This window comes from Neolamprologus brichardi, chromosome 1 (assembly GCF_056152115.1).
Source record: "Neolamprologus brichardi isolate AB-2024 chromosome 1, ASM5615211v1, whole genome shotgun sequence".
In the NCBI taxonomy this organism is placed as follows: domain Eukaryota; kingdom Metazoa; phylum Chordata; class Actinopteri; order Cichliformes; family Cichlidae; genus Neolamprologus; species Neolamprologus brichardi.
The window spans coordinates 37841879-37860274 of record NC_142104.1 but is presented as its reverse complement, the minus strand read 5'-3'; the positions used below and the strand labels follow the sequence as shown (position 1 = coordinate 37860274).

At 39.1% G+C, this 18396-nt stretch overlaps 1 protein-coding gene across 3 annotated transcripts in view; it reads left to right on the top strand.

The window, feature by feature from the left end:
* nf1a (neurofibromin 1a) overlaps positions 1 to 18396 on the top strand; it is a 117216-nt gene that overhangs the window by 44413 nt on the left and 54407 nt on the right. For all 3 annotated transcript variants that reach the window (XM_087841715.1, XM_087841709.1, XM_087841706.1), the window contains exons 22-30: positions 1998 to 2120; positions 2593 to 2676; positions 2810 to 2926; positions 5192 to 5373; positions 5469 to 5680; positions 5870 to 6031; positions 6140 to 6237; positions 6621 to 6756; positions 16507 to 16569. In XM_087841715.1, coding sequence (XP_087697841.1) covers positions 1998 to 2120; positions 2593 to 2676; positions 2810 to 2926; positions 5192 to 5373; positions 5469 to 5680; positions 5870 to 6031; positions 6140 to 6237; positions 6621 to 6756; positions 16507 to 16569 — 1177 coding nt within the window. The remainder of the gene's footprint in view (positions 1 to 1997; positions 2121 to 2592; positions 2677 to 2809; positions 2927 to 5191; positions 5374 to 5468; positions 5681 to 5869; positions 6032 to 6139; positions 6238 to 6620; positions 6757 to 16506; positions 16570 to 18396) is intronic.

The following is an 18396-nucleotide window of genomic DNA, read 5'->3' as shown; positions in this document are numbered from 1 at the left end:
CTGTTAAAATCACAGTTGGACATAGAGAGGATATTTGGGCTGCGGTTTGGAATTCATCGGCCTTTGGTGGGAGGGGTCAGAGAGCTGTTTGAATAATCGCCTAATGTGTAGTAGTGATTTATCAGAGATGTACAGAGCAGAAGGGTTTAAAACAAAAAAAAAATACAGTTACACCAGCCAATTTACTGCATTTTAAAATTGTGCAATCCATACATTATTAGTAAAACTACTATTTTGTGCCCCTCTCCTACAGAATCTTTTTACTGACCCTATTAATCACCCCAATTCTTTAGAACAAAGTGCCACAAATTTCTGGCAGAAAAACACAGGCACATACACACATTTTGAGTGCTCTATGACAGCTTGTTTAAATTGCATTAATTGCTGGGTATTGCACAATCCAGCAAGTGCTTAATTCACATTTCAGTTTTGATTTTGACCATAGAGAGCAAGCATCACTGTCTGTCTTCTGTCTTGCGTGTTTGGTATGCACAACCTCTATTTTATTTGGTGCAAGCAAACATTTATGTTGGTATTTTATAGAAAGGCTTAAAGTGATGGTTCTGTTATAAGTATTTAAAAGGTAAATGAATGCACACTCCTCCCCCTGCTGGATATGGAAGACATTACAACTGGTTTTCCTAAATGCCACTTATGGGTGTTCCTACTCATGGTTGCATTGTCCATGCCACAGGCAAGGTGTATCATTACTGCTAAGAATCGGCTAAGCATCCATCATCGTCCTATTAGGGTCCAGGTGGCCATTTTAAGTGGCTGTATATACTGTGAGGGGCGAGTAAGACTAGAAGGAAAAACTATATAAATCCAGTACATTTAACTCTTTTAGGGTTTTCCATCAGAGTATGTCGACTTTATCAAGAGGCGCTGTTTTAACCCTTTAAAGCCGGTCAGAGCGGGCACGCTCCGTTTTGCTTAACTATTTTTAAATCCCGGTAGTTCTGCAACCACGTAAGCTAGCGCAATAATTTTTTTTGCATATGAAACCGGAGGAGTTGTACTTACATCTTATGCCATCAGCTTGTCCTATATATGTATATATATATGTCCACATATATCTTTGCAAAAACTGCATAAAAAGCACTTGCAGCAACAAAAACATAATATTCCAGAAACAGCTTTGCTGATCCGATCAGCTGTTCATAACACTTCCTAGGTTGGAATAGACGTCAGCACGAACTATCGATGTCCGCCATGACCTGCCCGAAACCGGAAGTGACATCATTTTCGCGGAAATGTAGTTTTTTACCATCAGGGCCTCATGAGCCTATACTGGTGTTTTTAAAAGTTATGTTTGACTTTATGACTTTCTGTGTCGTTTCTGGGATGCTTAGGACTCATATTGCACTGCTGGAAATAGTTTATTTTGATGCATATGCTGCTTTTTTGCAAATTTGCATTATAATCTTTATTTTCGTTTTTCCTGCAGTATATAAAAATTGGTGTATTTCAAAAATAAAACTATGAAGACACTCAAAATAAATTTCCTGTGGTGGGAAACTATTTTGTGCAACTTTTTTGTATTTACAGTTTTGAGGGATAAGCCTCTTAAATTTCTCTAACTAGAAATATATGTTAAAAAAACAAAAACGATTTTCAATTTTTTTGTAGTTTATTGTACTTTTTTGCAATTTATGTAATTACTATGCACTTAATGCATACATATTATTAGAATTTGGGCTATAATGGTTGTATTGATGTATAGCACCTTGAAATGCTCCCATAAATGGCACTACAGCATGTAAAAATATAATATAAGCTCTGGCGGACTTGGTTCTATGGTAGGTCTTAAAGGGTTAAACAGGATCAAATGTTTGCTTATCCAAATGTGTTTAAAAAGTGAATAATGTCAGTGAGAGAGATTTGTTTTTTCAAAGTGAATGGAATTATGATTTCATTTGTCTCTGAAGCTTTTGGAAACTGTAATGAAAATCACCGAATATGCTCTGAGCTCCACAGAACTGTGCTCTATCCCTTAGGTATGTGCGTATTTTGGGTAATGTAGTCCATGCGATCCAGATCAAAACCAAGCTCTGCCAGCTGGTCGAGGTGATGATGGAGAGACGAGATGACCTGTCCTTCTGCCAGGAGATGAAGTTCAGGTCAGTAGAAGCAGCTACCAGTTAGGACACTGTTTGCTTGCACATCACTGAGGAAAAAAACACCAGCTGCTTGCACTTACTGACTTAATGCATTTTAACTGAAGAAATTCAACACATCGTATTCACTTAGATTTTCTTCTTCCACTTATTCGATTCAGAGTTGGATTGGGGGGGTTGAAGCTTTTCCCAGCTGTCACAGGGCAAAAGGCAGGGTACAATTGGCCAATTTAGACTCGCAAATTAACATAACCCTTTGAATATCTTCTGACTGTTTTGGGAAGCTAGACTACCCGAGAGAAGATGCAGACTTCACACAGAAAGGTCCCAGGTAGCCAATGGGTTTGAAACAAGCACCGTCCATCACCAAGCCGCGATGCAATAGTGCAGCCCGCTGCCCCTCCGCTTGTTATTTACATAGAAATGTATTACCCCTTTGGACATAATGGAATTTTTCACTCATGGTGTTTTGTAGGAACAAGATGGTGGAATATCTGACAGACTGGGTAATGGGAACCTCCAACCAAGCTGCTGATGATGACATCAAGTGCCTGACAAGGTGCATCTCTGTTAAATATATGCTATAAAACCATTGTATTGTCAGGAAATGATGAACTCCCTTCTCATTGTTTTCATATTTGTCTGTGTGTCTGTTTGTGTGCATGCATGCATGTGTAATGTGCGATGCTAAGGGACCTGGACCAAGCCAGTATGGAGGCTGTAGTATCACTGTTAGCTGGTCTTCCTTTGCAGCCAGAGGAGGGAGATGGAGTAGAGCTGATGGAGGCCAAATCTCAGCTCTTCTTGAAGTAAGAACACATCAACATTTTACCTTTTCTGTGGCATAAAAGACAAGTACTGTCTTTAATGATCATTAATTTATCTCAACAGTAGTTCACAATCATCAGAAATTTTATGTTTGAATGCTGATGCTCTCACAGCCACAAGTACTATGTACAGCCTCGCTCTGCAATAAGTGCAATGCATCATGGCCAAAGACAGAGGAAGAGCAAATTGATCAGGGGCAATGTTTAAGGATGTGAGATGGTATTTTAGAGATGAAGAGTGTCAGACAGGATCATGTATGTGAGGCTGGGCACTCAGGGGAAGGAGAAAAGGACTTGTATCAGTTGGCTAGCCAAAGAGATTGAGCGGGAAAGGATGTACACCCTGTTAAGGTGATTAGAGATTGAGATGGAAATGTACTAACAAATGAAGAGAGTGCGCTGAGAAGGTAAGAGAAATAACTTATGAATGGAAAAATGAGACCGATCAGTAGGGCTGGGCCATATCATACCATTTTTTGGTAAAGTGTGCAAGTGGGCCGTCGTTACTACTAAACCGATTTTATTTGGAACACGGCGCTCAAAAATCTGTCAAAAAAAGATATTTAGCTACTCCTCAGCCTTTAGTAATGATGATGCCTGTAAGAAATTTAGGCTGTATACTGCTTTGGAAGCTAGGCTCAATGCACAAGTACTCTCTGAAACAATGGGTTTCAGAGTGTAGCACTGAGTATGCCGTTTCTTATGTGATAGAGGCCTTTAGCGCTCGAAGCAGCTGTGAAAACAGGCTGACTAGTCTTAAACTGAAGCCCTCATTACACCACCAACCCATTTATGTCTCAGAGGTCACTAAATTAAAAGTCAGAAACCAGAAACCTGGTTACAGGATGTTGTTTATGTTAGTTTAAATGAGTCAGCACCCCTGAGTAATCCTAACTGTCTCTGAGGTCTATGGGCAATTCCTTGATCTTGATGACTTGGTTTGTTCTCTGACATATACTGTCAAATATGGGATCTTATATAGTCAGGTGTGTGCCTTTCCATATTATGTTCAATGAAATTTACCACCATTGGACCGTGGCTCAAGAGTTGGGAGTTCACCTTGTAATCGGAAGGTTGCCGGTTCGAGCCCCGGCTCGGACAGTCTCGGTCGTTGTGTCCTTGGGCAAGACACTTCACCTACCGCCTACTGGTGTTGGCCAGAAGCGCCGATGGCGCGATATGGCAGCCTTGCTTCTGTCAGTCTGCCCCAGGGCAGCTGTGGCTACAACTGTAGCTGCCTCCACCAGTGTGTGAATGTGTGTGTGAATGGGTGGATGACTGGGTGTGTAAAGCGCTTTGGGGTCCCTAGGCGGGACTAGTAAAAGTGCTATACAAATGCAGGCCATTTACCATTTTACCATTTACCAAATCAAGTCATAGAAACATCTGACAAATGATTACTTTGTCAATTTGGGTTTTTGTTTGTTTTAGTTTTAGGGATCTTTATAGGGCTAATTATCAACCTCTGTTATGAGGAAAAGTCACATCTATCAAGATGTGTGTAGTTCCTAAATTTCTTTATGTGTTTTAAAAAAATCTTTCTTTTCCAACCTTAATTGCCAACTGCATATCTTCATAAAACTTCATGAAAGACAGCTGAGGGTACATGAAAATATCTTATAGTTAGTTAAAACAATGAGCGATATGTCACTTCCAAACATATATTATTGCTGGGCATCAAATATTGGAACATTGTTGTTAGCTCCAGTTGGATGGTGTTGGAAGGAGCTTTACTTGAACACATCTCTCCTTCAGCTTTTCTAGGCTCTAGACTACCTTTCATACAGCCAGTCTCAACCTATCCAATTTATTATTCAATCCAGATGTTTTTGATAAAGTTAAAATTTAGAATAAATTTATATCACCGCTTATGGCCACAGAAGACATCCCTGTATGAGATACAGGGATGTATCCTTGATGTTGGGAATGGGGCTGAACACTGAGACAAACCTCTGTTCAGCCCACTGCTGCAGATTGCAGTGTCATAGATGCCTGATTTCAGACAGAATTATACAGTTTACAACGGACCACGTTTACTTTTCCGTTTTGGTTTTTCATTTGTTTTGTTTTTGCCAAATACTGTCACATTCAGTACACTTCCAGTAATGATTTTACAACTGGGTTTCTGAAATTTGTCACTGAAAATGTGAACCCCCGTGAAGGTATACAAATAAAAGATGCACAGCATAGTGAGACTATAGAAAACCCATCTTTTCTCATTTAGCTGTTGTTTTTGGTGGTGTGCAGGTACTTTACTCTGTTCATGAACCTGCTGAATGACTGCAGTGAGGTGGAGGATGAAGGCCAGGCAGTTGGGGGACGTAAGAGAGGAATGTCCCGACGTCTGGCATCCCTTCGACATTGCACCATCCTAGCAATGTCCAATCTACTCAATGCTAATGTGGACAGTGGTCTTATGCACTCAATTGGTAAGTAAGGAAATATATAAGGCCAAATGAATCTGTTGTGAGGAAGTCCAGTAGTTTATTTTAGTAAATTTACATTTTGGTTTCCTCTTTTTCAGGTCTCGGTTATCACAAAGATCTTCAGACTCGAGCCACATTTATGGAAGTGCTGACCAAGATCCTTCAACAGGGAACAGAGTTTGACACACTGGCTGAGACTGTGTTGGCTGACCGCTTTGAGAGGCTGGTAGAGCTGGTCACCATGATGGGAGACCAAGGAGAGCTGCCCATTGCCATGGCATTAGCTAATGTGGTTCCAGGGTCTCAATGGGTGTGTGGCTTTTTTTTGTTTTTGTTTTTAACAACGGATTTAAAATTGAATGTTGACATAATGTCGTAGGTAACATAATGCTACTACACATTTGCACAGACCTTTCAGAGGCTTTTATTAATGGGTGTGTTCATAATGTTGCTTTAATACAGTGAAAGCCTATGTAATAGTTACTGTATGTGTTTTCAGGATGAACTAGCACGAGTCCTGGTGACACTGTTTGATTCCCGACACCTACTCTACCAACTCCTGTGGAATATGTTTTCTAAAGAGGTGGAGCTAGCTGACTCCATGCAAACCCTCTTCAGAGGAAATAGCCTGGCCAGCAAGATAATGACCTTCTGTTTCAAGGTAGAAACCCTGCCTGACTCTTCTTGTGAATTCTTTAGAAATGCTTCGTAACTGCCTCTTAGGACATGTTGTTTGCATGATTTAAGCTGTCATTCTATCTTTTTTCAGGTATACGGTGCAGCCTATCTGCAGAAGTTACTGGAGCCTTTATTGAGAGGAGTCATCACAACCCCTGAACACATTAGCTTTGAGGTGGACCCCACCAGGTTAGTACCTCCATCTCTGCAGACAGCTTAGACTGAAAAACTGAAGCCCTTCTTTTTCTTAATGCCTTTTGAGAAATGGCCTAGGTAGCAGATGTTGGAGAAATTTAAGTGGTAACAAAATTATAGCATGCACAAGGAGGAGCTTCCTCTGCAAGCCACTGGCAAATTTCTTCTCATACATTACGAATTTTGTGCTGCCATACACTGGCTTTTGTTCCCGTTTGTCATAGTTTAGTCACTGGAACTGGTTCAAATAAAAAAACACAAACTATGTGTTGGATGCATGTGTCAGCTAAGTGCTGCCCACTATTTCTATATGGTCACAAGAACTGAAAGACTAATAGAACTGAGTTTTTCTTTTTGTTTGTTTTTTTTGTCATCAGATTGGAACAAGGTGAGAACCTCGAAGAGAACCAGAGGAACCTGCTGCAAATCACTGAGCGCTTTTTTCAGGCCATCATTAGTTCATCAGGCGAATTTCCCCCACAGCTCCGCAGTGTCTGCCACTGTCTCTACCAGGTAGACCCCTGATTTTTTTCACTCCAACATGAGTCCAGAGTTGCTCACTCAATTTGTCTGCTCTTGCCTGTGTGCACATAGTGTCACTTTAACATTTCAAGCTCCTACCTCTTCACTCTAAGGCCGCCTGATGCCGCTTGATTCACTGCTTCTACATAACATGAATCAGTGCACAACTATACAGAACTTTAAACTGCCTGACTCATAAGTTAGGACCTTTCAAAGATCCTTTAAAGCTTGAGATTTGGTGGAACACGTTGCAATGATTCTAGTGCAGAGCCTTTTTTTTTTTTGTTGTTGTTTTTTTTGTTTTTTAAGGTTTTGCCATCTTGACATCTAACAGGATCACTAGTCATTCTTTTCAATTAAAAGCAAGGTTATCTGAAAACTTTATACAGTTTTTGTTGGTCACAGTCTTTTCCTTTTTCATCTTGACCTCAGATATTTTTTGATTCTCTTGATTTAATCTGAACTAAAACTGGTAATTTCTTTTCTATTAATCAGTTAACTTGCTTGTGCTAGACGTAATTGGCAGTGTGCACTACTGCCAAGTACAAGCTAGCAGAACCAGCGAGTTCTCTATGTACTGCAGTTCAAACACACAGTGCCTGTGACCATGTTAGCTGGATGTAATATTCTGCATTTGACTGAACTATGAATTCCTACCTCAGTAGGAAAGTGGCTGCAAATGCAGTTTGTGTGTGCAAGCATAGCAAGTATTAATCACACACATGAATCCATGTGATATTCCACATTAAAACACTATGGTCTGCAGGATTGTTGATACAGTCAAGCCCATACTTTTTCATAACTGGTTAAAGTTTTGACTTAGTTACTTTTATTCAATCAGCAAGTTTTTTTAGTTTTTTTTAGTGTTTTTTTTAGTTTTTTTTTTTTTTTTTTTACCAGAAATGACACAAACGTCTCCCAAAAGATAATAAGATGATGTACAAGACGCATCATTTTGGAGGGAAAAAAAATCTCATCTTTTATTTACATTTGAGCAAAAAGTGTCACGTCCAAAATTATTCATACCCCACGCAACAATCAATAGAAAGACCTCGATCACAGCAATCAAACTCTTCCTATAATTGCAGACCAGTGTTTTGCGTGTCTCTACAAGTATTTTTGTCCATTCATCTTTAGCAATGAGCTCCAACTCTTTCAGGTTGTAGAGTCTTCTTGCCATCACCCTGATCTTTAGCTCCCTCCACAGATTTTCAATTGGTTTCAAGTGAGGAGTCTGGCTGGGCCACTGCAAAACGTTAATGTTTTTGTCTGCTAACCATTTCTTCACCGCTTTTGTTGTGTGTTTTGGGTCATTGTTGTGCTGAAATGTCCACTGGTGCCCAAGGCCAAGTTTCTCTGCAGACTGCCTGATGTTATTGTTGAGAATCTTCTTGTATTGCTCTTTTCTCATGGTGCCATTTACTGTGATTAGGTTCCCTGGTCTATTGGTTGAAACATAGCCCCAAAGCATTAGGTTCCCACCACCATGTTTGACAGAGGGGATGGTGTTCTTAGCAAAAGGTTTCTCCTTTTTTGCTTTTGTTTTGTTTTTTATGCCAAATGAAGGAAACATCATTGTGTCCAAACAATTCAATTTTTTTTTCATCTGATTGTAACATGGAAGACCAGAACTCGCTTCTTTGTCCAGATGAGCATTTCCAAAGGCCAAGCAGTCTTTTGTGTGCCTTCTCTGGAGATGTGGCGTCTTCCTTGGTCTGCATTACTGGAACATAGCACTGTCCAGTTTCCGTTGGATTGTCTGCCTTGAGACATTGCCACTAGTAGAGCACAGATTCACCAGTATGGCTTTGGTGGTGATCCTTGAAATTCTATTTCACACCTGTCACCATCCTCCTGGCCAGCACAGGTGTTACTTCCAACCACGTCCTCTGAGATGTTCCACACTGCAGAACATCTTGTATTTTTTTTAATAACACTGGAACTTGAAAACCTTTAGATATAACCTTGTAGCCCTTTCCTGACTTGTGAGCAGCCGCAATGCGCAGCTGCTGGTCCTCACTGAGCTCCTTTGTCTTAGTCATGACTGTCCACAAGCCAACTGCAAAGAGCTGCTGTTTTTCACCTGTTAAGTTGATTAAAACACCTGTTCTCAATGCATCAGGGTAATTAGAATGCTGTAGAACATCTTGGACTGTTTGGAATGGTATAGAACTTCAGATTGACTGTGACAGTTTGTGATGGGTATGAATAATTTTGGACATTACACTTTTTGCTCAAATGTAAATAAGAGCTCAGAAATATTTTTTTCCCCTCAATGATGCCTCTTTTACATCCTCTTATTGTCTTTGGGAGACACCTGTGTAATTAATGAATAAAAGTAACGTCAAGTCAAAATTTGCCATGAATAATTATGGGCTTGACTGTATTTACACAATGCATTCATCTTTGTGTGACAAATTTGTTACCATGAACATCCACTCAGAAATTAGAGACTAAAAAAAATCTTTGAATATAAACACTAAAACCTGCTACTGCTGGTGCCATCAATTGCATGCACTAAATGAAGAGAGATTATAACCACTGAGCATTCATGATACAGGCTCCTCAGAGCTATGTTGTAGTTCAAATTACTGAACACCTCTGAAATTATTTAAAATTCCCCTGAGCAGGAGTAATATTGTAGTGAGGGCAGTTGGGGTTGTTAACTAGAAAGCATACAGATAAAATAAAACATATAAGTAGAGAACACATGATGGTGAAAACTAGTAAAAGCAGTGTGTGGCCTAGGAAAAACAAGTTAAGTTGGTATAAGCCAGACTTACTTTTTTTGAGTAAAACTACTACTACTACTACTACTACTTTTTCAGTAACTCCAGATTTGAGTGCATTTAAAAAACCAAAAAACAAACCCAAAAACTGTGATCACACCTTTTTCATTGTCATGATCTAAGTTAACATTTGATTCTTTTTGTTTGATCGAATCACTGTAAAAGAAAATCTTTTGCACACTCCTACACTTCCTCTGTCTTTATTTTATCAGCGCTTTCAATGAAACAAAGATTCTTTTGGGAGATTTTTTGCCATCATTTATTTTTTCCGCCATCTGACCAGAATGCCTCGTGGGCGCCTCCTGGGTGAGGTTTTTTGGGCATGTCTCCCCAGGAGAAGGCCCTGAGGCAGACCAAGTTTAAATCCAGGACACGGAGGCGAGATTACATCTCGCTGTCTTGGAACGCCTTGCTGTCCCATGAAAGAGCTGGAGGAGGCGGTGAAGATCTGGAGATATGTTATAATTAGGTTGAGAGAGAGGGGTCAAAATTACATTCAGAAAATCAAAGTCTTGAAGGCAGATAAACTTGCTGGCTTTGCAGTTCATGGTAGTACCTTAACTTTACAGCCTCATGAGCCTCTTGTCCCCAGGAAAGTATTTACAAATCATCTCAGCAGTAAACCTGCTTTACCCGTACATGAGCTCGACTGTTTAAGCAGAGCAGTTATTTTGAATAAGCTACTTTCATACAGTAAACTGAACTGTGTATCAGGGATGAGTTCCATAATGGAATTTAGATTCATGAATATTATTTTTAGTACCGTCAAAACTAATTTTATCTTATTAAACTGACTCAGGAGTGTCATATTAACTTGGCAGAATATAACAGAGTTAAATCTGTTTTTGTTTTGTTTTTTAAATTGATGATACAAATACTGTGATAGGTGCAGTGTTCGTGACAATAAAGCTACATCAAAAGTGGAACATGCATCCGACCGTTGTTGCCAAGAATTCTACCACTGTACAAATACAGCCACTTAAAGTGGCTACCTCATCCCTGACAGGACCATGATGGGATTCTGACTGATTGCTGGCTGGTGGGTGACTGTAATCATCCCCCACCTGTGACGTGGCTGATGCAACCATGAGTAGCAATACCCTAAGCGGCAGTTAAGAAAACCAGTGGTAATCTCTAGTGTATCCACCAGGTGGAGCAGTGTTGAGGCGCATTAATTTACAGGCTTGGGATCTATGAAGAAGCTTGTGTGCAAGAATATTATTTGTCTGGATTTGATTTTCTTTTAAATTGTATCTCTTTATTAGATTACATTGAAATTAATGAATGAATGAAAAACTGTTTACTAGAAATAGTTTAAGTTTAAGTATAAATTACCAAAACCTTGTTTAACAATGGTTAAACTAAGTTTTTATAATTTTAATAGCTGAAGAGATTTACAACCAAAGCTGTCAAAGAATGTGAAATGGTGAAATTCAAATGAGTTCTGTATGTCCTTATAGTGCAGCATCTAAAGGAATATTATATTATAATATTGTAATATTATAAGCCATACATCAAAGGATAATGCTACATTTTTAAAGGGTTGAAATTTGGCTTTAAAATAATTTTTAATCTAATTTTTATACTTTCTTTCATTGTAACTCAATATGAACTTCAACTGCTATAAAAAGGGGTCAAGCAAAGGCACTTGAACAAGTTAATCACATTCTTCAGTAATGAGTCGTACTTTAACTGCTCATTAACCGTGTGGTATCTTCAATTCCACATTATATTCAAGACAATGAGAATAAGAAGGAAAAAACCCTAAAAAAGTGATATGGTTTCATATCATTAAACCTTAGTGAAACCTTTGCAATAAAGTGCGTGCCAGAGACATTTCATTCACATTTGCCTGATTCATTTAAATATTCTTTTTCTAGAGGTGAAACTCTTGCAAATATGTACGGTGTAAGGCCAACTGCAAAAATACTCCTGTTCCGACTTTCAGTCACAAAACTGACACTGAGCCTCTTTATTGAATCCAGCATATTTTAATGTGAAAAGAAGGCTTTTGGCTGTCACAGATGTTAGTCTGGCCCTAAATGTTCCTTCTTCTTTAAAATACCAACCTTTGTAATGAAGGGTTATTTTTTGCAGCCTGTTCTTGTTTATTTGAAATCAGTAAAACAGCAAAGTAAGATGTTTGTTTTGTAGTCTTATCTTTTGCATATCATAGTTTCACAATGCAGACATCCATTTCTCAGCGCACGACTTTTCTCCTAGAATGTTTTTTTCATCAAGGTCAAGGAAAAGAGGCTAGAAATGGGAAATAGGAGGTACTTTTGGAACGCACCCTAGATCTCTTTGCTGGCCTGGGAACAGCTCAGTATTAGGGCTGGGCCATATCATACTATTCACGGTAATACTGGTATAATGTTAGGCAATGATAAGAAAATGAAATATCGTGATAAAATATGGGTAAAACACGCATGCACAGTACCTTTGTTTTCATACGCACATGACAGAAAAAGCATGGCGGTGACGGAGAATGAGAAGGGCGTGTCACGGCGAAAGCGGATCGTTGAATGAAACAGATGAACCAGAATTGGTTTGTCAAAATGCTGCAACTTCAGTGGTGTGAAACTGGTTTAGCTTTCGTCCGTCAGATATACAACAAAGCAGATTTTTTTAGTAGAGCAAGCAAGCGCATCATCATTATTACCGTTATTACCGAGCTGATTTTATTTGGTACACAGCGCTCAAAAATCTGTCAAAAAAATGTTTTAGTGCAACTTTGCTTAAGTACGAAAGCCGCACCGCTCGAAAGCCGAGCATTACGGCTACCGTCGTCAAGAGTCACACGGAGTGATACGTACTGTGCTTCAACATAATATTACCGCACTGTGTGTTTTGTGGATATTATACATGGTTATGCTGAGGATATGTCGGCCAATTTCCACTGGAAATGCCTTTTGGTTAAACTGTCAGCAAGGAATTTGCATTTGCACTGTTAAATATTTATATAACTTTAATGCACATAAAAAAACAGCTGCTTGTTTAAGTGACAATACGTTGATGGGTTCTTTTTTCCACTAATAAAGTTGTGGAGTAGTAAAGTATTTTGTCTCGGGTCAATTAGATCGTCAGTTATACCGTTATCGCAAATTTTCAAATATATATCGTAATTAATATTTTTTGGCCATATTGCCCTGCTCTACTCTGTATTCCCTCGGGTAAGCTGAAGGCAGTTGCTGGTGAATGGAAAGTCTGGCCCTCCTTTCTTAGGCTGCTGCCCACATGACCCAGCCCTGGATAAGCAGAAATACAGGGAGTCTATTAGAGACTAGTGACAGTAGCAATGATTAGTCAACTAGTTGTGTACATCCTTAGACATAATCGTACCCATGGGTTTTCACTTTTTGCTTTTAATCAGTTTTTATTTTATGCTAGGTCAGTTTTTAATGCTCAGCCTTAAAAACCTAATGGGGTATTGTTGTCACCCTGCCATGCGGGCGAGCAAGCAACGTTGACACCCAAGGTTGTGAATGGGATAACTTGAGAACAAAACATGGAGGACTTTCAAATTTATACCATAAATATATCTATAAGGAGGCTGAGGGGTACCAATTGCTGCCACCAGTCTTTTTTCCTGTTGTGGTTTAACCCAGCTGACCCAACAGGAAAGGCTTGGACACTGCTAGCATAATGGACAGGTTTTTGACGGGGCTCCCACACAAACACAAAGCAGAAGATGAAGCAACGCCAAATATGTTTCCAAACCAAAGACTACAAAATATGATGAAGCATATCTTGCTTTTAGCTTCACCTGCACAATGGTGGTGCCAAGGTAGGTATCCCCGGAAGAATTAGTTTTGAATGTAGAAGCCACATCTGAAGTTCACTCTGATGCCTCTGTCTTTGTAAATGGAGGAACAGTAACTGTGTGTGTGAGCGTGTAAAAACTGCAGATAGTAAGATTAACAGCAGTAGTATTTTGTCTCTATCTGCCATTGTAGAAATTCATCTCATGTAAACAATAACATGGCGCACAGCGTGACGTCATAAAAGGCGCTCACCTTTGATGTTGCATGACTATTCCTTATCCACACGTAAACGCAAAAACTGAGTTTTTGAAAATCTCCACCATGGCAGGAGTTTTTCAGGCCCGAACGCATAGAAAAAACTGTTTTCTAAAAATACCTGTGTAGGTGGGGGCGTAACGTAAAAGGATAGTAGTTTATTTTATTGCTACCTGTAATTTATTGCAGTTTACTTTTATTTATTTAATTGTTTACAAAAGGTTTGAGGTGTGAAATTAATTGCATTGGAGTTTGAAAACAATATGTGGGTGTTTGTGGTTGGAGGGGGTGGTCGTGTAAAACAAGGGGGACCCAGCAAAAAAGGTTTGGGAACCACTGTTTTAAAGCTCATGGGAACAATTAAGGGGGCGTTAGAGCAGTTGTGACGCAAGCTTTACTTTTGTTGGTCACTATACCAACACAAGTAAGTTTTTTTGGTTCTCCCATTTCCAGTTAACTTCACTGTAGCTGTAGATACTTCTCCTATTTTGGCCCACTTGACAACCAGTCTGCAGACTGATGTGTCATCTACTTTCGGTGATGTGTATTATTATCTAGGAGGACTGCGTGGGAGTGTGTCTGGTGTGGGTGGAGAGTAGGACATTAAAAGTCTAAATTGCACCTTTTTTCTGGGTTTTTCCAGAAAAAACGGTCACAGAACAATCAGAGGTTTGGAGGTGGAGGACATGTTAGTAAGTTGGTTAAGGTGATACAGAATGTCCCCAGGGGCAGAGATTGGTGATTAAAACAGACTTCAGTGGACATATAGGGAAACGAAACACAGATGTTTAGTGGGTATGGTGTTATGGAGAGGAATGGAGAATGGCAGATGGTGGTGGATTTTACAAAAAGGATGGCTGTAGTCAACAGATATTTCAGTAAGAGGGAGGATAGGTCAAGATATAGGAGTTGAGGTCGGTCCACACACATGGTGGGAAAGATGGGAGTGGAATGGTAGAGACCTGCTATGATGTATGGTTTGGAGACAGTGGCACTAAACAAAAATAGGAGTTCAAAGTGAAGATGGCAGAGTTGTCAAAGGAGCTTGCAAAGAAAAGCGTCTGGACTTCTTTAAGTTGCTTGAAGACGTCTCACTTCTCATCCAAGAAGCTTCTTCAGTTCTAAGGTCAAATGGTGGGGAGTCCCAGATTTAAACCTAGTGGAAGTTTCCCCCCGCAGAGGGACAAAATGACCCCCTGATGATCCTCTGATCCCCTGAGCCAAGGTGTGAAACTGAGTGTGGGTCCCACCTTGACTCAGGGGATCAGAGGATCATCAGGGGGTCATTTTGTCCCATTAGAACTGAAGAAGCTTCTCGGATGAGAGGTGAAACATCTTCAAGCAACTTAAAGAAGTCCAGACACTTTTCTTTGCAAGCTCCTTTGCCATGTCTGTGAAAGTTCTCAGTCATCCAGGTCATCATAGTCAGAGTTGTAGATGTTATGGTTTCAGTGGGAGTGACCAGAGTAGACAAGATTAGAAAGGACTATATCAGAGGGACAGCTCAAGATGAGTGAATGTTAGAGAGGCATGGTTGAGATGTTTTAAAAACCTGGGAGCTAGTGGGTATCTTGGACAAAGGCTGCCAGGTGTGCAGGAGAAGAGGAAAACAAAAAAAAGAGGTTCAAGGATAGTAGTGTAGGATGACACGCAGAGGGTTACTGTGACAGAAAAGGATGCTACAGACAGGTGAGGTGTAGGCACATGATCAACCCTTCAAAAGGGCAACCAAAAGAAGATGAAGCTGTAGATACGGACCAATCAGCAGTTGACATGTCGATAGGCCAGTGCATGAGTGGAGCCCACCAGTTGGAGACCTGCAGACAGAGAATCAAATATCGCCCAAAGTAGAGAGCACAACTCAATATAAACAGAAAAAAACACTAAATTACAGGACAATAACACAACATTTCAGGAGATGTAGTGGCAATTGTGCTCTTTCGCTGGGACGATCAACACACAAGCATCTGGAATAAGTCTGACTTTGCCACCACCAGCGCTCCTCTATGAATGTAGCCACTTTTGATTGCTTGAAAATAGTGATGAAAATACAAGCTCACTGTTTATTGGAATATATAAATTTACCATTCATCCCTTTATTCATTGATTCATTTTCTTCAGCTTTTCCACTTTGGGGTAGCATGGGGGCTGTAGTTTGTCACAGGTTAAGAGCATTCATTGGACAGGTCGCAATCTGTATCCGGATGAATCCATAGAGACAACCAGGTCACATTCACACCTATATCCAGTTTTGAATTGCCATTAAACCTAATCTCATGCATGTCTTTGGATTGTGTGAGAAAACCGGAATAACTGAAGGTGCTACAGACAATTAGAGATGGAGGACAATATCTCTCAAGGCCAAATCAAGCAGTGGATTAGGTGTGATCACATCATGGGAGAATGACAACTAACTGCTTTTTATCACAAAGACATGTACCAAATAATATTATCTAATTGCAATTTTCAGTTATATTTGAGTTCAGATGTTCTGTCTGAAATCCAGAATATGCCAACATACCCTCACTATAGTATTTTCCACTCATAATCAAAAAGTGAAAAAAACAACAACTTTGTCTCAGCTTTTATGATTTAAAATGATTCAGAGACACACACAAAAAGTCTTTGATTTTTATTGTATCTGCTTATATATTTCATTTCCTGTGCTCCACCTTGGATATCGTGTCACAAGTGTGTAGATACACACATTTGTGTACACCCGTCTGCTAAAGTAAAAGACTGGTAGTGCATGCATTAACACGCTTTATGTGCCCTGAGCAGTGAAACGGCATTTTTTTATTTTTCTTTGTGCTTTCCTAGATAAAAATGTATGTTTATATGGTTAGGGCTATGCTACCTGCGTGTGTGTGTGTTGGTGTGTGTGTCTGTTTAGCTGGTGCTGTGACCATATTGTGCTCATCTCTGTTCTGTAGGCTACTTGCCACTCTCTACTGAATAAAGCAACAGTAAAAGAAAAAAAGGAAAGCAAAAAAGCAGTAAGTTTGGAGAATCTATTTTACCTCAGATACTTTTACCCCTAAAGCAAAAAAGCTTTTTTTTGCATTTTATTTCTTTTTGTTGTTTGTTTGTTTTGTTTTGTTCCTTTTTTCAGTTTTAATTTGGTTTTTCACAGGAAATGTTTTGTTTTTCCATATTCAGCTTTGTGTACAACCCTCTCTTGAAATCATTGTACTAATACTGGCATCACTTGATGTATTTTTGATTAACAGTTTCCAGGAAATAGAAGCATTCTGTCTTCTCTTTTCTTTCTGGGCTTTCTGTTTGCACTCTAGGTGACCTTTTCTCAGAACATTTCATCGGCACCATCATTGTAATTTTTTAACGTGCATCACTTATTTTAGTAAACTGTCACAGATGCACAGCAGCACATCTCGCCTGCTCTGGTGGGGACATAGCCTTTTAAGACTTTTAGATGAAATATTCTGATACATTGGCCTCTTGCTGTAATGAGTTGCATTTCACAGCTGTTGTCTTTTTTCCACCATTATGAAAGTATGTTCCCACAGTTTTTTGTTTGTTCGTTTGTTTTTAACTAGAAACTCATCCAGAACCTTGATTCTTTTATTCAAATGTTGGTGCTCATGTGCAGTTTTGTTGCCACTTGTTTATCAACAATTCCTCCATCCCCTCTTCCTTCTGAAATAGTTTACTGATGTTGTTACATCAGTAGAGCATAATTCTGGGGTTCTGACATGAACTGCGGATTATGATCAACCTCAACCCTGCTTTAAAGCAGTTCTGACATTTTGGTGCAATAATATAAAAGGTATATCATTTTTGGTTTTTGGTCTAAATGTTCTAAACTGTGAAAAAGCATGGTCCCAGAATGCCTGATGACTTTGTTGATAATCAGACTTTTGATCTACCACTACATTCAGGTCTATATTTAATCTTAAAGCAAATTCTTTAAGCAAATACAGTGACATTTACATACTTATAGACTCTTGTATTAATTACTTTTAAAGTTTTTTTTAAAAGGATTTTTGACGATTTTGCTTAATTTCAGCCAGACATGGGGAACTTGGGGAGACTTAGAGAAACATTTCTCCAAGGCGAGTGTCAGTAGTTTCACCAAACTTTGAAGTGGAACATTTACCTACAGGAAGTTGTGCATCTTTTACTCTTTGCATCTAGGAGAGCAGCCACTAACTTTCTGTGACCTTTTAAAATTCAAAATATCAAAGTAAAATACATGAATTACAGCAGGCAAACATAAAACTCTTTACATTTTAGAGCTTCTTGGTTTTATCTATACCGTTCTTTCATAAATAATTCACCCTTACTTACACGGACAACAGTGTGGAGATACAGCTTTGTTAATGTTTTAGTTATGAAGCCCCTTGAGTTGCTATAAAAAATGCTTTTTATCAACTGTCATCTTTGTATTGTGATTGTTACTTTATTATGAACTACCAAGAAACCTAACTTGCCAATAATAGCAGTGCGTATTTCCTGCTCTATATTTCATTTAACACTGTCCACAAATTATAAACACTGATTGTAATTTGTAGTCACAAGTTTGACCATTTGTAGAGTTTTTGGTCAATTCTAGTACTTGCGGTACACACAAAGACTTTCTTTAAGGGTTGTTTAAACTGAAAATGTTCTGAAATGTCCATTGACTTTTGATCCTCAAAGTTTTGATCTGATACCACAGTCAGTTCAGTGTAGTTGGTTGTTGTGATTATTTAGAAAATGAAAAAATATTAAAAAAAAACATTATCACCAAGAACATCACTGATAACACCATCATGTTAAGAACATAGACACAAAAGTAGTTCACAAACATCCTAGAAACATTG